The 26,820-nt window shown below is 36.6% G+C and overlaps 3 protein-coding genes across 7 annotated transcripts in view; 1 reads left to right on the top strand and 2 right to left on the bottom strand.

The window, feature by feature from the left end:
* LOC129924192 (uncharacterized) overlaps positions 1-26,820 on the top strand; it is a 41,385-nt gene that overhangs the window by 9,838 nt on the left and 4,727 nt on the right. The window lies entirely within an intron of this gene.
* Positions 12,033-17,012, bottom strand: LOC129924193 (uncharacterized). The gene is made up of 4 exons (XM_056018005.1): positions 16,877-17,012; positions 16,275-16,339; positions 13,674-13,805; positions 12,033-13,519 (listed from the first exon to the last, which is right to left on the bottom strand). Exons 1-4 carry the CDS (start codon positions 16,983-16,985, stop codon positions 13,199-13,201), a joined length of 627 nt encoding a protein of 208 aa, XP_055873980.1. The 5' UTR covers positions 16,986-17,012; the 3' UTR covers positions 12,033-13,198.
* LOC129924194 (hyaluronan mediated motility receptor-like) lies at positions 17,007-25,804 on the bottom strand. 4 transcript variants are annotated; one of them, XM_056018008.1, is made up of 9 exons: positions 25,125-25,804; positions 22,463-22,522; positions 22,169-22,237; positions 19,567-21,473; positions 19,040-19,526; positions 18,178-18,254; positions 17,791-17,903; positions 17,514-17,595; positions 17,007-17,193 (listed from the first exon to the last, which is right to left on the bottom strand). In XM_056018008.1, exons 5-9 carry the CDS (start codon positions 19,240-19,242, stop codon positions 17,126-17,128), a joined length of 543 nt encoding a protein of 180 aa, XP_055873983.1. In that variant the 5' UTR covers positions 19,243-19,526; positions 19,567-21,473; positions 22,169-22,237; positions 22,463-22,522; positions 25,125-25,804; the 3' UTR covers positions 17,007-17,125. The 4 variants fall into 4 exon arrangements, with proteins under 4 accessions (XP_055873983.1, XP_055873981.1, XP_055873984.1 ...); XM_056018006.1 differs by having other exon boundaries at positions 19,040-20,110; XM_056018009.1 differs by having other exon boundaries at positions 19,040-20,014.

Below are 26,820 nucleotides of genomic sequence, written 5' to 3'. Positions count from 1 at the left end.
AAGAATTACTTTCAATCGACTGATGACACATTTGGAAATTTTGTCAATTGAACAAAGTTGGTAAGAAAAAAGTATTTTGATAATTTTCTCGATAAATTGCTAGTAAGAAAGCACTAAGATGTATCTTTTTGTAAAAATGATTTTATTCCGAATCAGCAATACTTGAACATTGACTACATATATATTTCTATTGGAGAAAAAAGGACGTTTTACTGTTTCGTTCCCTTTTTTTTTTTGGAGGACAATATGAAGACCTGCCGCACCGGGCATCAAGTACCCTAGCTACGCCACTGATTAACGATTACTAATTGATTAACTCGCATGTCGTTTTGTTTTGATTGCTTCATGTGTTGTTATCTACTATGAATAACTGTACAAAAGTTAAATTTAATCCGAGAATGGGAAGTTGGAGAAATTTGTACCAGACAGACGGACGGAGGGAGTTAATATAAGCTTTGTAAAGAAAAAAAAACAGTACTAATTCTTACATTACACTGGAAATCTGTCATGGAGTTACAACAGCGTATTGTATAATAAGGCAGTGCCGCCTCCACGTTTCAAAAATATACATGTTTACAACGAAATGAGATTTTATTTACAAGTACTCAATCTCTTTATTTACAAATAAAACATACTTTTACAGATGTCTGTGACGATCACACTTGCCGGGGATTATATTATCAAACTTGACAATTCAATGAAATGAAGAAAGAAACACCTCTCTGTATTTTCTTAAAACTTCTTTAATAATACTTCTTCAACTTTCACATAAAATGACTTCTCAATTCAATAACAACTTAACTTGATACTTCGAAATAAAACTTAAAGATACATGAAACTTCACTTAGTATAACATTCAACTTCAACTAATGGACCCGCTAAAATAATATCACAAAACTTATAACCATTACTAATCGAGGACTAAGCGGGGACCCCGTCTAACTGACTTTCCCTTAATTTATACCTTTCTTAATCGTACATTCCAGAATCATGGAAACTTCTCCCCCTAATTATTTTAGTAACTTTGACCTTCTAGAAGCTGACGTGTGCTATTTTTTTTCCCTTAACCTCTTTCTTTGATTGGATACCTAAAATTAACTTGTTTACGCTGGACACTTGCACTGGTTTGACCTCGAGCTTCTAAAAACTGGTCGAAATAGGTCACAGACTCGACTCGTGACAATGTCAATACTACTAAGTTTATGTATATTGGAGCTTCAAGAGGACAGGGGCCTCCATAATAAAGGCATATTCCTTGTTCCATATGCCAGGACAAATCTGTAATAACGCTCCTTCTTCCCTAGTGCTACTAGAGCATGCCAGCCAGGAAAAACTAATAACAAAAAATTTAAGTCATCTGTTAAGAGGCATGACTAGATGCATGACCCGTAGGACGTAATCATCCTCTTATTTGAAGTAACGTCTGTATTATATAAGATAAGATTTGAAATTAATTAATTAATTCATTACAAGAGAGAGAGAGAGAGAGAGAGAGCTTTAATCACAGCGTAGAACGGAAAGAAATTGAAGGTGTACAATCATTGTAATAGACTAAAACAACACGAGCTTCAATAAACACAATGATTTTATTCGTCCTTATTTATGCTCTCTACTCCAGCCACTTGTTCTCTATACTCTGACTTCCTTTTACACACAGTCCCTGACACACTGCTGTTCACTCAAGCATGTACACTCAAGGTCCACTGGTCATTTCATACACAGGCACACACACTGCACTACCATCCACGCAAAACACATACACTTACTATCACAATCATTACCAGATCCATATTTACGTAAAGGAAAGCTATAGCTAAGTTAGGGCCCTCAAGTAATAGTTTTCACTGGCATATACGATCTGTACTTATAAAAGGCAAAAAAAAAAAAGGGGGGGGGGGCTCTTAATTAAGTAAAAAAAAAATAAAAAAATTAGGGCCTATTCAAGAGTAGGCCTAAATACGGGACTAAGACTAAGATCGCTTTATTGAACCTTATGGAAATTTGTTGTGCTTACAAGGACACAGTTCTCATATAAAAACAACACAACAGAAACATACACATAAATACAACAGACAACATAAAGAGTTCATTCGGAGATTACACAACTATTATGCAGTTCACAGCACGTGACACACACACAAACACTGGGCCGATCCTAACTATTGCAGAGCCCTATGCGAAACGGATTATGCGGGTCCCAGTCTGTGTAGGGATACGGATAATAAGTGACAATTAAGAGTTTGTATTAGAAAATAAATGTGTCATCGCATTTTATTCTTTCTTTACTACGTACAAAATCACGATCAGAGTTTTAAAAAAATATCACTTTTATTCTTTTTTTTTTAATATCTGTATATGCCAGTGACTCTTATAGTAAAAAAAAAAAAGTAAAGGAACTACCGCTTTAGGTTAAAGTTAGTAGTATTTGTATTAAACGAAAGCTTACAATGCCTTTTTATATCGCGCGTAGAATTGGCGTTTTCCACAATAATGACACACCAAAAAGACAATTTTGTCTTTTTCCTGAAGATTTTCATGAGTTTTCAGGAGATTTAGAGTTAGCGCGGGCTTATGAAAGTGTGGGGCCCACTGCGACCGCATAGGTGGCAGTGGCCTGAGGCTGGCCCTGTATACACACACAGGAAACAATCCCAATGTGATTGTAACTAAGGGTTACGGCATCGGCGTAGCTAGGGTCGTGGGAGGAGGTGGGAGGATTTGAATATTCCTAGCGGGCCCCCACTAGAGGGGTGCCTCCAAATGAGTGTTTTTTTTTACATTAAAAAATTAAATATTACGCAAAATGCAGGGGCCCCCAAAGAAGTCAAGCCTACCCTGCCTTACAATTGTGCACTGGACAATAAGCAGAACATTATATACAAATGTCTCTTATGGCCCTCTAAGTGCAAAAGTTTGTTTTTTAATAAACACAGCAGAAAGAAGTCAGTTTAGATCTCTGACTGAAGTCCCAAAATCATGCAGTGGGTGAATACAAACTACCTATAATTAACTATGTTATAGTTATAGAAAAAAGAAACAAATTGAGCTTTCAGAAAATTGAATAATTAGCAAGTATGTCACAATTTTGATTCCTGACCATCAGGACTATCCCTATAGACTAAAATGTTATTGTCAACCCTCTTCCCATTTCCATTTTCTCTTTCTCTACAACACATAAATATTTTCTTAACCAAACTCTTCCCCCCACCCCCCACCCCACACCCAGGGCCGGTGTGAGGCCATTGCAACCTATGCCTCAGCAGTGGGCCCTGCACTTTCTTAGGCCCCGCGCTAATTCTAGATCATAATCTTATATCTTATATATTACAGATGTTACTTTAAAAAGATGATTGCGTCCAACGCGTCATGCATTAACTCATGCATATTTAACCAATAATCATAATTTTCCCTTATTATTCTTATCCCTACACAGACTGGGCCCCGCTCAATCCGTTTCGCATAGGGCCCTGCCCCCCCCCCCCATTCCTTGAATACTATTCATGGTTTTATAAAATATACAGAAGAAGAAACAGAGTGGAATGATCAAGCAACTATTGTTACCTCAAATGCACGGTCAGAGCTAGCCACCACTACAATTAACCTGGTTGAGAGCAGTTTCTTACAATGAAGTAATTTAAGTTGCTAGTACGCTGACTTTAGCTTAAAAACACTGATTAATGTTTTAAAACGAATATAACGTTTTGGGTAGAAAGTTAAGAACATTTTGAGGAAGCTTTGTAGATTCTACTTTTTAATCGGTTCTTACAAAAGAGTTGTTGTTTTTTTCACTTTGATATCATCCCCTAAATCTCATGTGGCCCTTTTTTGTCATCCGTCATGGGCTCAAGTGAAATAAACCCCGTTGAGCTAGTGTTGCTACGTCACAGGCTGTGTCCCCTGATGGTCGTGGTCTCGGGTTCATTGAACCCCTTTGTGCCACTGATACCATGCTCAAATAGCACTAGGAAAGATTGAGCATTTGTATATATATATATCTCAGCATATGGAATAAGAAATGTACCTTTATATCTGTGTCTTTCTGAGTATTTATACAGGTTTTGTTTTCTATTTGTAGATTTATAGCTCGTATTTGGCAAATACAGACAAGGAAGAAAACCTCCCCTAATTAACGTTATCTAATTAACACCTAATTAACATTACCTAATTAACATTACCTTATAAACATCACCTAATTAACGCCACCTAAATAACATCACCTAAATTAACGTCATCTGATTTACATCAACTAAATAGGCGCTCTCGTTATGGAGTTTTAGTTAGGGGAGACGACTCCAGAACGTGAGACTGAAAGGTTGTGTAATTGTAGTGAATTAGATCATGTTAAGAAATATTCTTACTAAAGTCTACTCCATGTATTTGGTTTCATACTAACTTGATTTTGTCTATATTAAAATTAAAGTTCTATGACGTTATTCAAGTTATTTGAAGTTTTATTTGTTTAGATACATTACGCCTATAGCGGTTTAGTTGTCTGCCAGCTGATTGGTGCTATAAGTCAACAACAGGCAACAACACACACTATCATCAAATCATGTATAATATGTACAGTACACACACGCACACACATACGCAGTACAATGATTGTTTTTTTTTTTAATCATACATGTCCATCTCAGATCTGTGGATGACGTCAAAGGCAACCTAAAAGCAGTGGACATTGATACTGACCACTAGGAAGACTTAGTCCTAGACTGCACTTCTTGGAGAGAGATGTTGACCAAGAAAGCGATGTACAGGGAACATAAGAACATGGGCCTCGGCTCTGAAAGAAAAGTGTGCCAAACGAGAAATGGTTGGCTCCTCTACCACCAGAACGAATGTCACCTTAACCTGCGATATATGTGGACTGGAGACGAAAATATTAACACTATGTTACTATCCAGTGAACCACTAGTTGTGAACCACTAGTCTGCGAACCACTAGTCTGCGAACCACTAGTCGTGAATCACTAGTCTGTGAAACACTAGTCGTGAACCAATAGTCTGTGAACCACTAGTCGTGAACCACTAGTCTGTGAACCACTAGTCGTGAACCACTAGTCTGTGAACCACTAGTCTGTGAACCACTAGTCTGTGAACCACTAGTCTGTGAACCACTAGTCTGTGAACCACTAGTCTGTGAACCACTAGTCGTGAACCACTAGTCTGTGAACCACTAGTCTGTGAACCACTAGTCTGTGAACCACTAGTCGTGAACCACTAGTCTGTGAACCACTAGTCGTGAACCACTAGTCTGTGAACCACTAGTCGTGAACCACTAGTCTGTGAACCACTAGTCGTGAACCACTAGTCTGTGAACCACTAGTCTGTGAACCACTAGTCTGTGAACCACTAGTCTGTGAACCACTAGTCGTGAACCACTAGTCTGTGAACCACTAGTCTGTGAACCACTAGTCGTGAACCACTAGTCGTGAACCACTAGTCTGTGAACCACTAGTCTGTGAACCACTAGTCGTGAACCACTAGTCTGCGAACCACTAGTCTGCGAACCACTAGTCTGTGAACCACTAGTCGTGAACCAGTTTAAAAATAAAGAATGAATTGTTTAAGGCTGAGAAAGGGTGTGTGAGAAAAAAAAGTGTACAATTATCTAAGAGGACAAAACCCTACATATTGATCCATATCTATGAATACTGAAGGCTCAGCTTTCCAAGTCAACGAGCGTCAACAGCAAGGGGGATTGGGCGGGGTAAAAATGTTCCAGTGTTTTTTAATCTAACATTCATTAATTATTAGGAGGAAAATAATCGCTCTAGAAGTTGTAAAAGGGAGTACTTTTAATTATTTTGTTGTTACGAATCTGTTTGATAAAACCTTCGTCTCGATGCTTGTTGATTGTATCAGATTCCGCAAAAAAATCTCGCGTGAGAAGGTACAAGATACATTTATAAAACATTTATCTTATCTTATTTTCCCTTTCTCCTATAAGACAAAGAAGATATAAAAAACAAATGGGGAGATAATTTTCCAGTCTCAATGTGTTTGCGTGGAAGAGATTTGGAAAAAATAAATCTTGGAGAAAATGTAGGCCTATTTAGCTTTTTACTGCACGACTTAAGGTTCTTAATAACTCACACTTTTGCGTGCACGGAGTGGTAAAGAAATATAGATAAAAGCAAAACAGACTCATTTTGTCCTCTATTGTTAAGCTCAGTCCTCATTTAGTCACCTAATGCCAAGCTTTGTCCTTGTTTTGTCCTCTATTATCAAGCTCTGTCCTCATTTTGTCACCTTTTGTCAAACTGTCCTCCATTGTCAAGCTTTGTCCTCTTTTCAATCATACTTTGTCAAGTGTTGTCTTCTATTGTTCTTTTTTTTTCTTTTTCATCAAGCTTCGTCCTCTTTTTGTCCTCCTTTGTAAAACTTTGTCCTCCTATTCGTCCTCTCCTGGGTGTGCAGGTATCTGGAAATCTGTTTGTTACCATAGTTGATTAGGTTAAGAGGATAGTTCAACTCTACCAGGCCATAGGTTTTGTCTGAATAAGAAAACTCTTTAAACAAAGAGATGAAAGAGAACAAAGAGATCTTCCGATTTTGCTGTCAAAAACTCTAGTAAAATCCCGACTTCCGCCTCACTTTATTCATCTCTTTCAAAAGTCAGACCAAAAAGCATGAAATAGATCTAACTTTCTTGAAAATCTCAGGGATTTTGATGGCGATCGAAACAAATAATAACCAGCTGGGCTAGATGTTGTTAGCACCTATTCAAAAATGTTTGCATGAAAACCATGGAGCTATACTAATGGAACACCAGCTTCGAGATTTTATGATCGGAGTGCCGCACATGGCTAGCTACGCTTCTGGCTAAATACAATACACCTAATATTTTAAATATGTACAAAACATGCGATAGTAAATGAATGAACAAATCAAAACATGCCCAATACAAACCACTTCCTATACCTAAAAACATAACGTTTAAACAAGAAAACTTCACACGCACACTACACCAATTAAAGCTGGGTGGACTCAGAAGCGCCAGTTTCTGAAATAAAAAATCCCTGTCTTCCCCAGGATTTGAACCCGGGACCTGGTTTGAAAGCCAGGTGCTTTTTCTGCTCAACCAAATATACTCAAAATAAAAAAAATCCCAGTCTTAACCAGAGTTTGAACTCGTGACCCTTGTTTGGAAGCCAAATTGTGCTTTTTCTACTCAGCCACCCTACCTCCATCAGAACTATTAACCCAAGTTAAACAAAGACTTGCAAATCCTGGAACACATGGAACATTAATTCTGATTTCAGAACTTGTCTAATAAGCTTCCCAGGATCACCTGCAATACAGCAGCTTTTTATTTTCAGAAATCTTCTTGGTGAATTATTTACTCTAGCTTATAAGCAACATCTATCCAGTTCACTTTCAATGTCTATACTTATTTTTTTCTGCAGTTATTCTCCAAAATTTATTAAAGTGAAAGTCCGATGGTTTTGACAATTTTTGATATAATATGATTATGATTTACAGAAAATGAATATATTATTCTTTTTTTTTTATTTGCAAGAATAACTTAGTAATTTAAAGTCCACAACTCGCAAGCATATAAAAATGCAGAGCTAGAGAGGAGGATCCTAGCAAATGGAATTGAGATGCTACAGAAGGATCCTAGGCATCACATTTAAAGACCGCGTTACAAACCAAGAGATCAGAGACAAGTTTACTGCAGCGATCGGAGCCCATGATGACCTGCTAACTATTGTAAAAAGACGAAAGCTTAACTATGGCCATATTACAAGATCTACGGGGCTCGCAAAGACCTTCCTTCAGGGAACAGTACCAGAAAAAGAAGAAGAGGCAGACAGAGAAAGCGATGGGAGGACAACATAAAAGAATGGACGCGCCAGCCATTGAGCGAGAGGTTCTAAACAAGGCAAAAAAAAAAAGGGAGGAATGGAGAAAGACGGTCGACAAGTCTTGTCTGGTGCCCCAACGGTCCAACAGACCAAGAGATAGGTAAAGGTAAAGGTAAGGTGAGATAGGTAAAGGTAAAGGTAAGGTAAACTTAGTAATTGATGTTTTTCTGACATAATTTTTCTGCGCATGCAAAACGGTCAGATTTTCACGGAATTTCTGTGTGACGTCAAGAGTGGGCACTCAAATCCTATAGATCTACTAATCTGAGCACCGGTACTTGTCTTCCGCGAATTTAATGTGAGCATATGCCTTTGTAAACTATTTGCTCTTCAGCCGAATAAATATTTTCCCTTTAAAACTTCATCTCTTGGAAACAAATGAAAAGGGACGCTAATTTCTGTGTCAGCATACTTGTGTGTTTGCCACTCATTGCTGTGCTGGTCACTTATAATGTTGGTCGATTCTAGAGTGCAGTCATCACCAGTGTGAACACTAGTTTTTCTGTTTGAGAACATTTGCATTTAGGCCAGTGATGTCCTAAACTAAACCTTGTTGCCGTAATAAAAGCAATAGTTAGTTATTGTACCAAGTTGTTTGGCTGTTTGGTTTAGTCAAAGTTCCATATTTATGAGACCCTATCTTTATTGTCATAATTTTGTCATAATTATGATACTAATTAAAATTGAATGTTAAGGCCCGACTTTTGTAACCCAAGTCTGGGACAATCTTACTTGTAAAAATGAACAACTTTTAATTAATTAATTTTTAAGTAATAATGTATGGTTGTGGGGTTGGGGGGGGGGAATCAGTTTAACCAATGCACAATAATTTGTTGAAAACAGCTCTTGAACATTGGCTAAGGAATTAATGAATAGTTGATCATTTCTCTCATAATTAAAAAAAAAAAAGTAATTTTAACTTGTTTTTTCAAAGTGAAAGCTTTATGTTTGAGTAAATGAATAGTTAATATTTGAGTGAAAGAAGGCTTTATGATGTTTGAGTGAATGGATGCTTTATATCTGAGTGAATCAAAGCCTATTAAACATTTAGAGATTGTGATGTTAATATTAAGTCTGTGTGTATAGTTGTGACCAATTGTATGGTATTGAAAAAACATGTAAAATGTTTGAAAAGTTAGAGTAGGTATTTGTTTATAGATTTCATTTCACTTTTTATTTTCAACCTTTTTCTATGGTCAGTATCTTCATATCTGCCTGGTCGTGCGGTTTGCACGCTGGACGGTCGTTCAGATTTATCGATGGTCACTGGTTCAAACCGTGCCCGCTCCCATCCCCCGTCGTCCTGCGGGAGGTTTGGACTAGGAAGTAATTATCTTCAACTCTGAAGGAACATCCGAAACATGTAAAACATTTTACAAACATATCTGTATTGTTATGAGATGTATAAATCTAACTAGCTTCTGTATGAGTTACATTTATATATATGATGCTTGTCATAGAATTGGTCATTCTTTTATTGTTCATCTTGATTTGTTTCCATTATGCTGACAGTACAGTTTTGCTGGTCAAAATATTTACAAGGAACTTCATTCTGTCTATTGGTTATGTTGTTACTAAAAAAAAACACATAGTATTCAAATACCTCCTGACCCCTATTTTGTTTAGGATATGTGTTTCCTGTGAGTTACTATTAATTTTATATTAATCTACATTGATATATTTTTGACCTAGTTGACTGCAGTATATATCAACCTAGATTTAAGTTGACTGCGGTATATATCAACCTAGATTTAAGTTGACTGCTGTATATATCAATCTAGATTCAAGTTGACTGCATCAGACCGTTTTTTTTTGTATATTGGTGGAGTGGTTGTGTCTCTTGCCTATCTGTTGAAGTTCTAAACATCCAACCAAACGTAATGTGTCTTGTTTGTGTGTGTCTCTAGCTAGCCAACACTACGTAATGTGTCTTGTCTGTGTGTCTCTAGCTAGCCAACACTACGTAATGTGTCTTGTCTGTGTGTCTCTAGCTAGCCAACACAATGCAATGTGTCTTGTCTGTGTGTCTCTAGCTAGCCAACACTACGTAATGTGTCTTGTCTGGGTATCTCTAGCTAGCAAGCACAATGTAATGTGTCTTGTCTGTGTGTCTCTAGCTAGCCAACACAATGTAATGTGTCTTGTCTGTGTCTCTAGCTAGCCAACACTATGTAATGTGTCTTGTCTGTGTGTCTCTAGCTAGCAAGCATAACGTATTGTGTCTTGTCTGTGTGTCTCTAGCTAGCCAACACTATGTAATGTGTCTTGTCTGTGTGTCTCTAGCTAGCCAACACTATGTAATGTGTCTTGTCTGTGTGTCTCTAGCTAGCAAGCATAACGTATTGTGTCTTGTCTGTGTGTCTCTAGCTAGCCAACACTATGTAATGTGTCTTGTCTGTGTGTCTCTAGCTAGCCAACACTATGTAATGTGTCTTGTCTGTCAGCTAGCAAAACATATTGTGTCTTGTTTGTGTCTCTAGCTAGCCAACACAATGCAATGTGTCTTGTCTGTGTGTCTCTAGCTAGCAAGCACAACATAATGTGTCTTGTCTGTGTGTCTCTAGCTAGCTAGCACAACGTATTGTGTCTTGTCTGTGTCTCTAGCTAGCTAGCACAACGTATTGTGTCTTGTCTGTGTGTGTCTCTAGCTAGCCAACACAATGCAATGTGTCTTGTCTGTGTGTGTCTCTAGCTAGCAAGCACAATGTAATGTGTCTTGTCTGTGTGTGTCTCTAGCTAGATAACACAATGCAATGTGTCTTGTCTGTGTGTGTCTCTAGCTAGCCAACACAATGCAATGTGTCTTGTCTGTGTGTGTCTCTAGCTAGCCAACACAATGCAATGTGTCTTGTCTGTGTGTGTCTCTAGCTATCCAACACAATGCAATGTGTCTTGTCTGTGTGTGTCTCTAGCTAGCCAACACAATGCAATGTGTCTTGTCTATGTGTGTCTCTGGCTAACAAGCACAATGTAATGTGTCTTGTCTGTGTGTCTCTAGCTAGCCAACACAATACAATGTGTCTTGTCTGTGTGTGTCTCTAGCTAGCCAACACAATGCAATGTGTCTTGTCTGTGTGTGTCTCTGGCTAACAAGCACAATGTAATGTGTCTTGTCTGTGTGTCTCTAGCTAGCCAACACAATACAATGTGTCTTGTCTGTGTGTGTCTCTAGCTAGCCAACACAATGCAATGTGTCTTGTCTGTGTGTGTCTCTAGCTAGCCAACACAATGCAATGTGTCTTGTCTGTGTGTGTCTCTAGCTAGCCAACACAATACAATGTGTCTTGTCTGTGTGTGTCTCTAGCTAGCCAACACAATGCAATGTGTCTTGTCTGTGTGTGTCTCTAGCTATCCAACACAATGTAATGTGTCTTGTCTGTGTGTGTCTCTAGCTAGCCAACACAATGCAATGTGTCTTGTCTGTGTGTCTCTAGCTAACCAACACATCTATGATTATTCTTAATACTCAGTCAAAAACACTAGACACATGTTTTATTATAAATAATGTATTCATATTATTGTTCGAAAATGACATTCTTCTATCTGTCATTTAGAAGTTGACATTATTGCATCGGTCATATTTATTTGTTATTGTGTAGCCTGCCTGTACTCATAATCCCATTTTTAGAAACATATGTTGTACTCCCTCCCCCCTTTTCCAAACGTTATGTAGAAATGATTGCTAGGCTGTGCCCAGTAGTTCCTCTAGAATACACTGCTGTCTAGCACTGTTACACTCATGTCTAGATAATAGCTACATGGGATGGGTTTCACTATAAGTTGGTTTGTTATTGCTAGGCTGTGCCCAGTAGTTCCTCTAGAATACACTGCTGTCTAGCACTGTTACACTCATGTCTAGATAATAGCTACATGGGATGGGTTTCACTATAAGTTGGTTTGTTATTGCTAGGCTGTGCCCAGTAGTTCCTCTAGAATACACTGCTGTCTAGCACTGTTACACTCATGTCTAGATAATAGCTACATGGGATGGGTTTCACTATAAGTTGGTTTGTTATTGCTAGGCTGTGCCCAGTAGTTCCTCTAGAATACACTGCTGTCTAGCACTGTTACACTCATGTCTAGATAATAGCTACATGGGATGGGTTTCACTATAAGTTGGTTTGTTACAATTTATATATATATATATATATATATATATATATATATATATATATATATATGTACAGAACTATTTATGCAACTAACTGCTGTTAAAAGTTAGGATAGTGATGTGATCAAATAGTGTTGAGTGACCTTTTGGTTTTTCATGGGACAAGAAAACAGAAGACACTGCATGCACAGAATAGCTTAAGTTTTGAAATACATAGTTCAGTGCCTTCACATCAAACTAGTGATTGTGTTTAGAATGTATTGTTTTAACATCTTAATTATAGTTGTTGAACTTTGGTCTCCCACACAGTAAATTGATAGGATCCACTGAAGTCAGTTGTATATTGATCAAGGCAAGTATCCATTAGAGTATGTACATAGTTGAGTGACAATAGCCACTAGAGTATGTTGTTTCTGATGTTACTATCTTTCTATCCCATAATTCTCTTGGTGAGCACATAATGTAGTGATGCTATATTTTGTACAAACTATTAAACTATCTCCATACAATCCTCAGGTTTTTGTTCTCTGTGTTTATATAATACAGACTGGATTCAATTACAAATGGCATTTGTCATTAAGGCTTTTATTACAAGGCATGACAAAAACAAAGTCTGTTACATTTTAATCAATGTGCTGTCAAAGTTTTAGTTCAATTTAGTTTAAGAAAATGTATTTTGATTAAGTCTGATAGTATTCTAATAAACAATGCTTGCTAAAAGTTAAAAAAAAAAAGACATTTTCAAATAGTGTTTTTTTTTGCAAAGTTTGGATTAATGAATGTATTTCTCTTTAAGGCTTTGGCAGTAAGTTAATATTTAAAAATATCAAATATAACATGACAATCCAGGGTAAATGTTTGGCATAGACTATGCAAAGATCATACATGTAATATAGAAATTTTGTTTGATAATTAGCACTAAAAAAAGTAAATGAAAGGTTCAAATGATGGATAAATAGAATCATCAATAAATTGTAATGTATATTTATATATATATAGACCAATATAATTAAAAAACATGTGATCTAGATAAAATAGGAAGCACTTGGAATCAACAGCTCAAATAAGTCAGTGTTTAGAATAACATCATATGTTTACACAGACTGTTATGGGTCATGTGACAGTATCAAAAAGAAAGTAGCCAACAACAAAAACATTACTAAAACATAAAAAAAAACTCAACCCAACATATAACAATCAACAACACAATGTAACAGTCACTCATCACATTTATGCTTTCTTCGCAAAGTATATTCATTGCTAGATCCTTTTGACCTATCAACCACAATTCTTTTTTTATCCATTAAGTCAAAAAATTCTTGCAACTTAGTTGCAAACTTAAGGTCATCATTCTTTACTGAACTATTGCCAGCAGGTATAGCTGATCTGTTTTCTGTGAGTTGTGAAGATTCATGGAAAGTTTCAGTGCTAGGGAGACATTTGTTAGCTCTCCAACTCAACACTATATCCTCTGCTTCTACGCACTTCTTTAATCTGACAACTGGATTCAAAAGGAGGCTATTTTTTTTAGACTTTTTCTGAAACAAGAAACACAATTCCATTTTAAAAACATGAAAGCATTGATTAATAAAAATATGAAAGACACTTCAACAGAATCAGAAACAATCAAAATCAATAAATTCAAATTATTTTTACATTATTAAGTTTTTATTTATTACAATATTTATTGACCTTTTCAAGCATCAGTGCTTTCTCTTCTATTTCAACATTTTCTGACAAAAATTCTTCCTGTTGCAGAGCTTCAAAATTTACTTTACTGGCCTCCTCCTCTTTCTTTGCCTGTTCGTCCTTTTTTTGCTGAATCTATTGAATAATAAACATTTTCATATAAAAGAGATTCAATTCCAGTGAAGTTCTACCTACGTCCATAAAGGAACAAGAATTTTTTTTTTGATTTTATTGATATAAGAAAACACTCAACAAAGCCTTGGCACAACTGATGCTATAAAGACAGAGTGCTATAGCAGTAATGTATAGCCACAGAGAAGTAGATCGGGCTCAATGCAAATAATATATTTTTTTAACCATTTAACACAACATGTTGTTTTATGGAGGAATTGGCAGAGAAATGGTATAATTAATAGTTACTTTTGCACCAGCCAGCATTGGAAGTGTCTTTTTGTGTAGGACAGTTGTTAGGGTAAAATTTTTGTTTTGGTCATTGAATTTCATTGATTTTGGTATCTGTTGTGGTTATTTTGCAGATGGAACAGAGCTACAGTTCAGTTAAAAAATAAATCTAGATCTACATATATTTAGTTATTTAAAGAGAGAAAGGGGCTGTAAAGAAAGATCTGGTCTGCTTGACAGTAACAGTTGATGCTTGATCAACATTATTAAAGTATTATAATCAATATCCAGATGTTCTTGTTAATCAAGTTTTGAAACAACTAAGTCTAAATAGGGTAAAAGGGGGTACTGGAAAGGGGTAGTACCTTTGATGGTCCGGTATGCTGCACTATTAGGTGGATGGCCTCACTGGTCCCCTTCCGAACCCTAAATCTCACACATGTGGCTCCAAGCGCCATGCCCTGGAAAACCGCTTCAGCTGGCAGACTAAACCATGTGAGGGGGTGGTGATAACATGGCACCACTGGGCGAAAGGCCTTCTAGACTAAGGTCACCAGCCAGGGAGGAAGAGTCCCAGGATGGACTGCAACGGCCACATGTTCAGGACCAAGGCGAACCACCAAATTGGAGGTACTCAGTTGTGGTCAAGCATAGAGAGGGATGGGTGCCGCCATGCAAGTATTTAGCCCTCGTTACACCAAATGAGATAATGACAGTAAATAAATCCATACCGGCTCGGCCATAGCCCGGGTTACCAAGGGCTGCGTCTACAGTCACAGACCAGGACGGAGGTGAGAAGTGTATTACTGGTCCGTGCAAAAATAAAATAAATACCAGGAATAAAATCACCATAGGAACATGGAATGTGAGATCACTAATAGAGGAAGGAAAAGTTGAAGAGCCCATACATGAAATTAACCTAATTCAATTCAACATCATAGGACTCTCTGAAATGCGCTGGAAAAACATAGGGGAAACAACCACAGAAGAGGGCCATAAACTGGACTACAGTGGACTACAAGATGTCCACGAACAAGGAGTAGGATTTCTTGTACACAGTAACTACAGCAATTACGTTGAGAACTGGTACCCTATATCTAGTCGACTCATTTCCATAAGTTTAAAGTCACCACCCTTCAATATCACCATCATTCAAGCATACACTCCTACATCAACATATGAGGATGAGGCAGTAGAAGAGTTTTATGAGCTATTATGGGAAGTGGTCAATAAAGTCCTGAAAAAGGACATCCTTGTTGTACAAGGAGACCGGAATGCCAAAGTAGGAAGTGACTCCTACCAAACCTGGAAAGGCACTTGTGGAAGATACAGTAACCTCTCAACGAATGAACGAGGTCAACGACTTTTAGAATTTGCGAAATACAACAATCTCTTACAGGCTAACAAACTAGGATGCCACAAAAAATCATGTATAACCACATGGCACAGTCCGAACGGAGAATACCACAACCAGATCGACTATATCAGCGGTTCTCAATCTTTTATGCTCGGCGACCCCTTTTTACAATCCCCCACTCTTCCGTGACCCCCGCACACACACACACATACAGCAATAGAAGAATAGACAATAACAATCCTTATTTTCGATGGTCTTAAGCGACCCCTGGCAAATCGTCAATCGACCCCCAAGGGGGTCACCACCCACAGGTTGAGAACCCCTGGACTATATCATGGTGCAATTGCTATAAAATGATTTTGATCTAGATTTTCTTTCTTTTTGTTTTTAATTTATAATTAGCCACAACTGAATTAATTGAGACCACTTAATTATGCCAGTCACTCCCCCATTACTACTATCAACTAATAGAAATTAAGCAAGGAAGGTGATTCAAGTATATGCCAAGTCACACTGTCAGATGAAACAAGAGAATCACCTAACAACACCAGTATGGGAATTTTGTGGGACGCAGCTGAGAAGCACCGAAACCTCCCAGATACCCTCTCTCCCCACTGGTCCACAAAAGAGATTGGACCATAGCACATTGAGAATGCTATATATATATAAAACCTATGAACTAGAGAGAAACACTTATACAACATGATGAAGGAATAATATGAATGAAAGATGCACTATAAAAAAAAAATGTCACCATAACTACCATGTTTACTCTAAAAGAATGACAATTAAAACTTAAAATTTGTTTCCATTTCTAGGAATTATAAAGTTTATTCATATTTCACCTGCTGGATAGCAGCTTCATATTCTTGTCTGATTTCTCCATGACAGGAAATTTGTCGTCTTTCCTCTGAAACAAAATGGGAGCTTTTCAATAATTTTGTTCAGCTCTGAAACAAATGGGAGCTTTTCAATATTTTTTTATCATTACTCAAGGTTAAAGCCATTGTCTTTGCATGAATCTACCTTTAGTCTGGTCTGTTTCATTCTAAAGGTGGTTAGAATCACAGTAATGATATTTTTCTGACCATTGTCGAAAAAAAAAACGCTGGCTAAGACTGTACATCTATTTAAAGGGCTTGCAAAACTTTTTCTGCAGGGAACAGTTCCAGGAAAAAGGAGAGGCAGATAAAAGATGCAATGGGGGACAACATTATGAACTGTACAGCCCTGTCTATGGAAAAGCTGCTTATTCTGGCAAAAGAAAGTAATGGAGAGAATTGACCAACAGTTCATGGATGCCCTAAAAAGACTGAAGGATTACTGAAGGTGATTTTATCTTTATGTTCTATATTTCTCAAACATCCTTGATGGGATTTTATTACTATTTTTGATACCTAGAAAAATAACAATCCAAAAAACATTAATTTCATGTATTTCAACTTACTGGCTTCAAAATCATCTTCATCATCTTCACTGTCGCTTTCTTCACTGGCTTCCAGCCTGCGCCTCACTTTTTCAGGGAAGGCCTCTTGGATGTCTTTCCACTTTTCCATGTTTATCAATTTATTTTCCTTGGCAGCTTTTCTAGCCCAGACTGAAATGCGCTTCCTGCAGACTGGACATGGGAGGTTGGCTTTTTTCCAGTGTTTCCTTGTAACATTTTAAACACAGTGAGTGATTGCAAGGGGAAACGTTACAGGCTGAATGAGTAAGCTAATGCATACTGGGCACATGCACTCAGATTCAGACAGCATTTTTTTCCTGTAATTACAGATAGCAAAGCAAATTAGAATTTGATCTGAAAAAAAAACTTTTTTTTTTATTTGATTGCACAGACATGCCAACCCCCAAGACCCAGAATGTGGAACACTCAGGTTGAAAATGTGGAATTTTGGGCCCCAATGTGGAACATACACGCAGTTACGTTTGTCAGCCATACTGTACACAATAAAGAAAAGTCTTGATTTTTGTGATCCATGTCATTGCCTTATTATTTCTCAGGATCCTATGCTTGAATTAGATTTAAAAAAAAACTAAATGTAGTTTTTGTATCTATTATGCAAAAAGCTTGCTTTGTTTACCTTTAAAAGGAATTCTTGGTTCGCCAGGTGTCTGTGTCATTTTGGAAGAGTCACATTGTGTAGTAGCAATCACCGGAGTAATCTAAAGCATATTTAATTATAAATAGAACACATCATTGCAAAAGAAAATTGGACAAGATTTGTAATAGAGCAAAAACATGTTGAGAGACTATTATGGCAGTTGTGAAATGGGGGAGGGAAGAAGAGCGAATGATGAATGTTTACATAACCGCTATTTTACAAAGTGAAAATGAACCTCCTGCAAAGCTAAATTTACCTTTTTCAAAGTCTCCACATATTTGACTTTCTGGCGATGGTTTTGTTGACCCATGTTTTTAATGGCTTCTTTGGTCAATCTTTCCATTTGCTCACTTGTATATTTGTCTCTTTCTGATGATTAAAAAAAATAAATAAATATCACTTTTCAGTTGTTTTTCTAGTAGATATCTAAATATATTTTTTAAAGACTAATCTTAATGACACGAGTAAGTATTGTTACATGTTGCACTGAAATATGCTCATCTATTAGATTTGTATGAGATTCTTTGTTGTAAAACATATTATTAACAAACAAAAAATGCTCAATTCTAATTAATAACTAAGAAATTTGCTAATCGCTGAGTAATTATTAAAAAGAAAAAATACAAACATAAATGCTGCAAACCCAACAAGAATTTTTTTTCCATTTGAAAATTATCCAAGACATCTCTGAAAGGCTCTATATTTTTAATCAGTTTCCAGCTGGTGATAAAATGTAAAACAATTTTTGTAAACATTTTTTTTTCAAGTGCAAGTCATTCATTCCATTTAGTAGACAAACTGTTATAGGTTTAGGACATGATTAATCAGGAATTTTCTTTTAACGATGCAACTTTTAATTTACAACATCTAATATCACCACCACAACAAACAACAAAGCCCCTAAGAGAAACAGGTAATTAAAAACAATACAAAATTGTCACTTTGTTGGGACGTGGATGAATGGCACTTTAGCTACCTATCATGTGGGCACAGAAATATACCAGATACCTCTCTTACAATAAGGCAAAATCTTCTCCCAGATACCCCCCCCCAACATAATACACATACCACACACTAAGTCCACAAGTGGTTGAACCAGAGAGCACTGAGCCTGCTATAGCATGAAAAATGCGCTACACAAAAGTAATTTTAAATAAAAAATTTCTTTTTAAAGATAAAATGTTAACATCTTTTAACTGAAGCGCTGTAGCTGAGCGGTACAGTGCTTGGCTTCTGAACTAGGGGTCCTGGGTTCGAATCCTGTGAAGACTTGGATTTTTAATTTTGGGATCTTTGGGCACTTTGAGTTCACCCAGCACTAATGGGTAACTGACATTAGTTAGGGAAAAGTACGGCGGTAGGTCGTCATGCTGACCAGTTGAAACCCTCGTGAACCGTAAGCCACAGAAACAGGTAACCTTTACTTTAATCTTTTAACTGAGAATAATTTGTAAACATAGTGTACCAGGAGAGAAATGTACATCAAACAATAATTATGGACTTACTTTTCTTCCAGCTGTGATGACAAAGCCTCCTTGTCTTTTTCCAAATGGACAATCATAGTCTTGAGCTCCTGTTTTGTTTGATTCAAGTTACTTCTCTCATTCTCACAGTGCTCAAGCTTCTGCGTCAGTTCTGCTACTGATGAGTTCAAAACGGAGCATTCTTTCTTGAATTGTTCCCTTTCATCAGCTAAGCGAGAGGACATTTTTGCCTTTCTCAAGGTCGTTTCTAATGTATTCTGATTCCACTAAAGTATTAGCTAGATTTCTAATTTCAGCTTTCAAATCTGCTATTTCTTTCTCTTTATTCAAAATAGTTGATTTCATCTGTGAGTTTTCTAATTTGTACGAGTTTAGAGACTCCCTTTCTTTATGCAGTTGAGACAAAACAGTTTGACACTCTTGCTTAGTGTAATCTAATTCTCTCTTTGAATTCTATGGTGTCGTTCTGTAATTCTGACATGGCAGCTTTCAAATGGTCTTTCTCTGCCTGAGATTCTTCTTGCAATGCAGATATGGTCTTTCTCTACCTGAAATTCTTCTTGAAATGCAGATATGGTCATTTTCAATTGGTCTTTTTCTGCCTGAGATTCTTCTTGCAATGCAGATATGGTCGACTTAAGCTCAAAATTCTTTTTTGCTGACTTGCTGACTCAGCATCTAGCTGGGAAGAAATGATATTCATATCATTTTCTAAATGAGCATTTTTAGATTGCAGTTCTAGTACAGTTTTATTCAAGAGATTGTTCTTGCCTTCATAGTTTGTTACTGTGGTCTGTAATTCTAAGATTGAAGATGTCAGTACTGAACATTCATTATGAAACTTTTCTCGCTCCTCCATCATACTGGAAGAGATGCTATCCCTCTCCATTTCCAGGCTAGCTTTTGTATTTTCTAAATATGTAACTTCTTCATCCAATCTTGAGATAGTTGACTTCATTTCTAAATATTTCACAGAGTCCACCGACTATAGGCGAGCTGTTATTGGGTATGAATTAACTGAACAATTAAAAGCAACAAAGCAAGATGAGACAGTTATCATTGAATCCAGAAAGAAATGATGAGGCCGACATCCTGAATGATGAAAAAGAAGAAACTACTTCAATACCGAAGGTTCTAGAGACTAAAGGACAGCAAACAAGCATGTCTTTAGTACACTCCTCAAAAATTCATACTGAAGAAGCTGAACCATCAGATAGCGTAAACAATACAGTCCTAATTAAACAACAGTCAAAAAGAATAAAATATACTAGCACATTTCAAAATTTGCAATGTAAAATCATAAAATGCAAAAACATAAAGCACTGAATACAGATAACTTGTAATTCATCAGAGTATTGTAATGTATCAACAATGAATCAAATATAACTAAGAACATAACCATCTCAACCATTCCCACCAAAGAAAAGAATGTTATTAAACTTTAGGCCTTGTCATTTTTTTGGTACACTGGACCGTTCACACTCCTTTTTCTCAACTTCAACACACCGCTGGGATATCCTCATCAAAATAACCTGAACTAACCTTAAACGTCTAGTTGAGACCCGCTGGAGCGGCAGAGGAGAAGCCGTCAAGATGGTTAGGGATAAATTTTCTAAAATTATAGAAACTCTGGAGACATTAACTAGCAGAGATGAATATTCATCGACTAGATCTGAAGCAGGTGGATTATTAGTTGCTATTCAGTCTTTTAATTTTCTCACCTATCTTGGATTTTGGGCTCCTGTATTAACTGAAATTAATGATGCGCAATTCTACCTTCAAAAACAAAGATTGTCTATTCAAGACTGCTCACTCAAACTAAAAACATTAGAGACATTTTTAAGTAGTAATCGAGAGGACATCGCTGAAGCCAGCATTACCTTTGCCGAAAGCATTGGTTCAGATCTGAGAGTCAGTACAGAACCTCAAAAACGTATTGGCCATAAGAAAAAGATGCCTGGTGAGAAAAGTGACTACTCTGTACTTACACACAAAGAAGAGATACGAAGGGAAATTTATTCTACCTTGGACAGGATTGTTCAAGAAATAATCACCCGATTCGAGCAACTTCATGATGTAGCAGATAGATATGAATTTTTGTCGCCTTCCCAGCTATTAAATCCTCAGGTCGAAATCATCTTGATAGTACTCCTAGCGACATTGATAAAAACGAATTTCTGCTGGAGGCTTCAACGGTTTGTCACAGTTTCATCAGAAGCCTCCGAACTTCCAAAACACGGACCTGTTGAGCTCTTGAATTTTATAAAAAAATATCAGCTAGATGATTCAGTCCCGAATATCGTCATCATGATTCACATATTTTTTTATTATTGCGGTAAGCGTCGATACATGCGAGAGAAGTTTTTCCAAACTTAAACTGATCAAGAATTACTTGCGATCAACGATGACAAATTTACGACTCACTAATTTGGCCATTTTGTCCATTGAACAAGAGCTGATTGAAAAAAATGATTTCGATAAAATTATTGATAATTTTGCTAGCAAGAAAGCACGTTTGTAGTATATTTATGTAAAAGTGATTTTTTTTAAAATAACAATATTTGATTAATGAATACATATTATTTTGAACAAAAAAAGTAAGGTTTTGCAATGTAAGTAATTAGTTAGTTGGTTTTTTTTTTTTTTTGCATAAAGGCATTCTGATTTTGTTAACCAATTATAAATCAATAACCAAAATGTTTTTGCTAATATTTTCACTTGATTTAGTACTCTTTTCAGACCTTGCATTCTATAAAACAGGTGATGTAAAGGTCTTCTGTTTCTTTGGCTAACAATTGTGTCATATGTCAGCACAACGAACAACTAATTTTGTTTCCCAAATAATGTCCAGTACCCAATAGAGTTGGGTGGAATAAGAGGATCCTAAAAACTCAAATTCCCAGTCTTCAATGACATTCCAACCAGAGGCCCATCGGTTTTGAAGCCAAGCATTTCACCCATCAGCCACCCCACCACATATATATATATATGGAAATGACTCCCAACTAATTCAGAAAAGTTTGGAATCCAACTATTTGACTTTGCACACTAAAACTTATTTACCAATTTAAAAGTCAATAATCCTTGTAACATTTAAGAATTATATTTTTCCTTGCTTAAGTCCATAGATTATTGAAGTCTTTATTTTACCTATGTCTTTATATGTCCTTCCACTTTGATCTAATCTGTTAAGGGATCTTGTTCTGTTCAGTTCCAAGTCTGCAAAAAAAATGTAACACATTTATTCATTAATATAAAAACTACAATTGGGACTTTTCTTTTGTTATGTATTGTAAGCGCATTCTTAAAAAAAAAAGTATGTTTAATAAGCCAGCATAGATTTAAGATTTATAAATATAATTCAATGGATACAATGCAATATAACATATATATATATACACACAATTATAGTAATTGAAAAAAATATATATATAAAAGGCAGACCTTTAATAGGACCATGATGATCACCTAACAGATTGTAACTGCCGACTCCAGGAATATTATCTAATGACAAAATAAAAACAAAGTCATACTCCTTTTTGGCATTATATTCTTTAGACAATTTATAAAATTACAATGTAAATTATATCTAGTACAGTGTAAAGTTTAAGCACTCTATATAGTCCAGTTGTTCCATCTTACTATGTAACTCAAGTAAGTGCCTAATCTAGTCTCCATCTATAGAATAGATCTAGATCTAGTTAGAAAAAATAATTAATTAAGACCATTTTATAGATCTATAGCGATATAACAACAAGATATAGTTTTAGTCAATTCTAGTCTGGATAAAATGATGAGCTAAGTAGTTATGAACTATTTCAGCAACAAATGTAAATTATATTACATTTCAATACTGGGACAATTGACTCTTGATAGTTCAATGGTTCTGGGACTGGAAAATGGGGGAGGGGTGGATTGTCCATAACAGCTGATTACCAAAGGTTAGCTGAACTTAAAAGAATTTAGAAGTACATGTCAAGTATCAGTAGTTTCAAATATTTCAGTACTATTGTCTCTAATGATGGAACCAAACATGGCCAGAATTGCACCGTCCGCAGCAGCACTTGTTAAGTCAAAACAATATGGAAAGAAAGGCAAAAGCTAGCCCTCAACACTTAAATCAGACTGATGCAATTCATGGTCATGGAGTCACATTCTTGTATGCTTGCAAATCTTGAATACTGACTGCAGAACTAGAGAGGAGGATGCTAGCAATGAAATAGGGATACTAAAGAACGACCCTAGGTATCACTATCACATACTAAGATTAAGAGATCAGAGACATGATTGGTTCAGCTATTAGAACTCCACAATGATCTGCAAACGACTGTCACTGTCAAATAAACAAATAAAGCAAAAACTAAAACTCTATGACTATGGCCATATCACAAGGCCTGACAAGGTCCAGGGCTCACAAAAACTAGAAAAACTAATCAGAGCCGAACATGTACACTTTACTTTATTATACTAATTTAGTAATTATAGTTATAGGCTTGCAATTTTTTTGTACTATAACTTTATTTTATAACTTGATTCAAGTTAAGTCACTTAAGACGGTAATTTTACTTAAGACTAGCTTTTATTTAATTAAATAATTAAATTTATTATGCATAATAATCATACTAAAAAAAAAAAATAGACCAACTTAACTAGACTACTGCATTTGTTTCATTGAATCTATTATAAAACTAATCGCATCACAGTGGCATGATTTACATGAGCCCAGTCAGACATTGTGTTTGAAATATTTTGGATAATTGTGTAAATCTGCCTTAAGAAAATTAGAGTACACTTCTGTCAAGTTTTGAATTGCTTGAAAGATGTGATCCCTGTAGTCCTCAGCCGTCCCACCACTCAGGTCATCAGCAATTACTTAAGTATTCATCATCATCAAACTCCATTAGAGTGAGGGCTTGAGAGGCTCAAATCCTTTCTTGCAAAAGCCCTGGAGAGAAACCCTGCTGTCTTGCGTAGTGCATAAATGTCGCCATACAGGTCGAGAATTTTGGGTTTCCCAGACCTGTCGAGACGGAGATCAGCAAGTCTGGGGCAGTCAAACAGAATATGAGGCACGGTTTCCTCTTCTTCCACGCAGCGGGGGCACCGTGATTCAAAATTTGGCCATAGCTGCGAGAAATATGAGCCAACAGGACAGTGGCCTGTCCTGCACTGTGCTATAATAGCTTGCTCAGGCCTGGACAGCCTCCACCACAGGGAAGTGCGGTCAGGGCACCTCATGCGCTCCCAGACTCCACGGGCTTTTTGGGACTTGTCCCAGCACTCAAACCACTTTTCCATTTCTGTTTTTTGTATTATAGCCAGGGCTTGATGCAAGCTTACAGCCTGTTCAGTGGGTGGAATTTGCCCTCCCTGGTTGGCCAAAGAGTCTGCAATTGTGTTGCCAGTCACACCTATGTGACTCAGTACCCACTGCATTATTACAGGGGTGCCATAGCGTTGTTTGATGTTATGTGAAGCCATGATGACAGTGCTGATATTGGGGGGCCATGGTCCGGGACTTTGCAAAGCCTGTAGTACAGATTTTGAGTCAGTGACCACAACAATCTGTGTTGCCCTCAAATGTCCCTCGCCGAGTTGAGAGTCAATGACCTTTAAGGCTTCACAGACTACCATGGTCTCCGCATCAAAACTGCAAACACTACCACATGGTCAAAAGATTTTAATTGTGTAAGAGCCAAGAAAGTTGATGTAGGCTCCATAGCCTGCTCTTCCAGAATCTATTGATGCCGACCCATCAGTGTATGCAAAAATAGCACTGGGCATGAAGGTATTAATTGTCTCCAGAGCTAGGATTTAAAGGTCGTTAGATGAACGACTTAGCTTAGTGGCTTAGTGAAAAAAAACTGTGTGAGATGAGATGATGTCACTGGCTAAGCAGGGGATGTAACTGGATAAGCAGGGGGAAGGCTAGTTAAGACTGCCTCCCCAGGTCAAAAGTTTTAAGGTCAGATTGAGTTTAGTAGATGATAGATTTACTTATTAATTAAGAAATTAATAGTAGAAGTAGATCTAGTATTAGTAGATCTAGTAAATTTCTAGCTCACAAATCAAAGCTGATTTCATTATTAGTATTTATGATTCTTACTAGTTTAGAGTGTAAATATTAAAAAGTAAATTAAGAATTAAGGGGTCTTGAGCAACAAGAAATGCCAGATGATTGTTTTGTTTTAGTTAGCAACATTGGTGTCAGAGTAATCTCCCTTTATCAACTATTGACCAATTATTAAAAAATTGTAATCAAGAGTTATGAAAGAATTTAAAAAAAAACAAAAAACTGTTGGAATATATGCAGAATATTAGGCTTTACAAAGCCTAGTATGTTTTTATTTTTGTTCACAAAATTTTTCTAGACATAGACTATCACCAAAACTGTCCATGGCAATTATTTTCTTTGTTAAATGGCATTTTCCACTCTGTAAGCGCCACTAAAGACTTTATGGCCAGGCATGATATCTAATATGAAAAAAAAAAAAAAAACCTTTGTTCTCTATCCTAACGTCTGTATTGGAGTATTGGTGAAAACAAAAAAGTGATATTTTCATTATAACTAAAAAAAGATATCTTATCAATACTTCCTTTATTTTATACACCGGATCCACCAAGTTATCTATTTTTAATTTTCGTCATGTACGAAAATATCCAATAAATCCTCTTTCTCCTTCACAATTTCTATATCTGAATAGAGTCTAGATTGGAATACACATGCATGAATTGTGGCAAGTATACCGCTCTAGAATTGGCTTGATTAGCCACACCAAGTTCTGCCTCGTCTCAAGACTAAACCAAAGCCGGTGACTCACCTGGGCGCATCCATTGCATTTCGAGACAAAAGGAGCCATATATATATATATATATATATATATATATATATATATATATATATATACACATTTGAGACCAAAAGAAAATCTGCTGCCGAGGACAAACGCGGACGACGAAAAGAAAATCTAAATCGAGCACCTGCGGACAATGGTTATGCTTGCCCTGGCTGTGGCAAAATATGCAGGTCACAGGTGGGACTGCGCAGTCACGGGAAATACTGTATTCCTCATTAATCTTTGGACTCGAAGACAAGCCTTATTATATATAATAATAAATTAAATAAATTCTGCCCTCTTACGTAATCTTTCGTAATCTTTCGTTTCGAGGATAGTGTAAATCTTCTCTGCCTTGTCTAGAGACCCACGGAAATAATTTAATCATTATTAGAAGACGGTGACGTACACGGTGTCTATCATGTGATATAAATACGCACGTCATGTCTATTATTATATTAGCTACGTCATCGTGCATGTTTGTGTGTCTGTGTGTATATGTGTGTGTGTGTGTGTCAATGTCGGATCCGGCTCAGACCGTACTCTTCAAAGCAGATTCAATATATGTTAAAAAAAAAAAGTAAAGCTCCCCTTTCAGACCTTGCAATCAATAGGGCAAATGATGTAAAGGTTTTCTGGCCCCACAGTTAGCGAGAGGTGTCGTGTGGCCAGCACAACGACTAACCGTCTTTACTATGGAAAGTGTTAAACCAATGATTGTCACTAGGAAGTAACGTTTGTATTTTATAAGATAATAATAATTATGCTCGTCTTCAAGACCGAATAATAATAACAATAATAATAGTAATAATTTTATTTATAAAGCGCTGTTAACAAACTAAATGTAGGCTCAATGCGCTGTAATAACATTACAAACATAAACACGAGAGTTACAATGACAAACTAATCTAAAAAAAAGTTTTAAACAGATGGATCTCAATGTTCTTCTTAAAAGTGGTGTAGCAT

Source organism: Biomphalaria glabrata, unplaced genomic scaffold (genome assembly GCF_947242115.1).
Source record: "Biomphalaria glabrata unplaced genomic scaffold, xgBioGlab47.1 scaffold_19, whole genome shotgun sequence".
NCBI classification, from domain to species: domain Eukaryota; kingdom Metazoa; phylum Mollusca; class Gastropoda; family Planorbidae; genus Biomphalaria; species Biomphalaria glabrata.
Note: the sequence above shows the minus strand (reverse complement) of the source record. Positions and strands in the feature narration are given on the sequence as shown.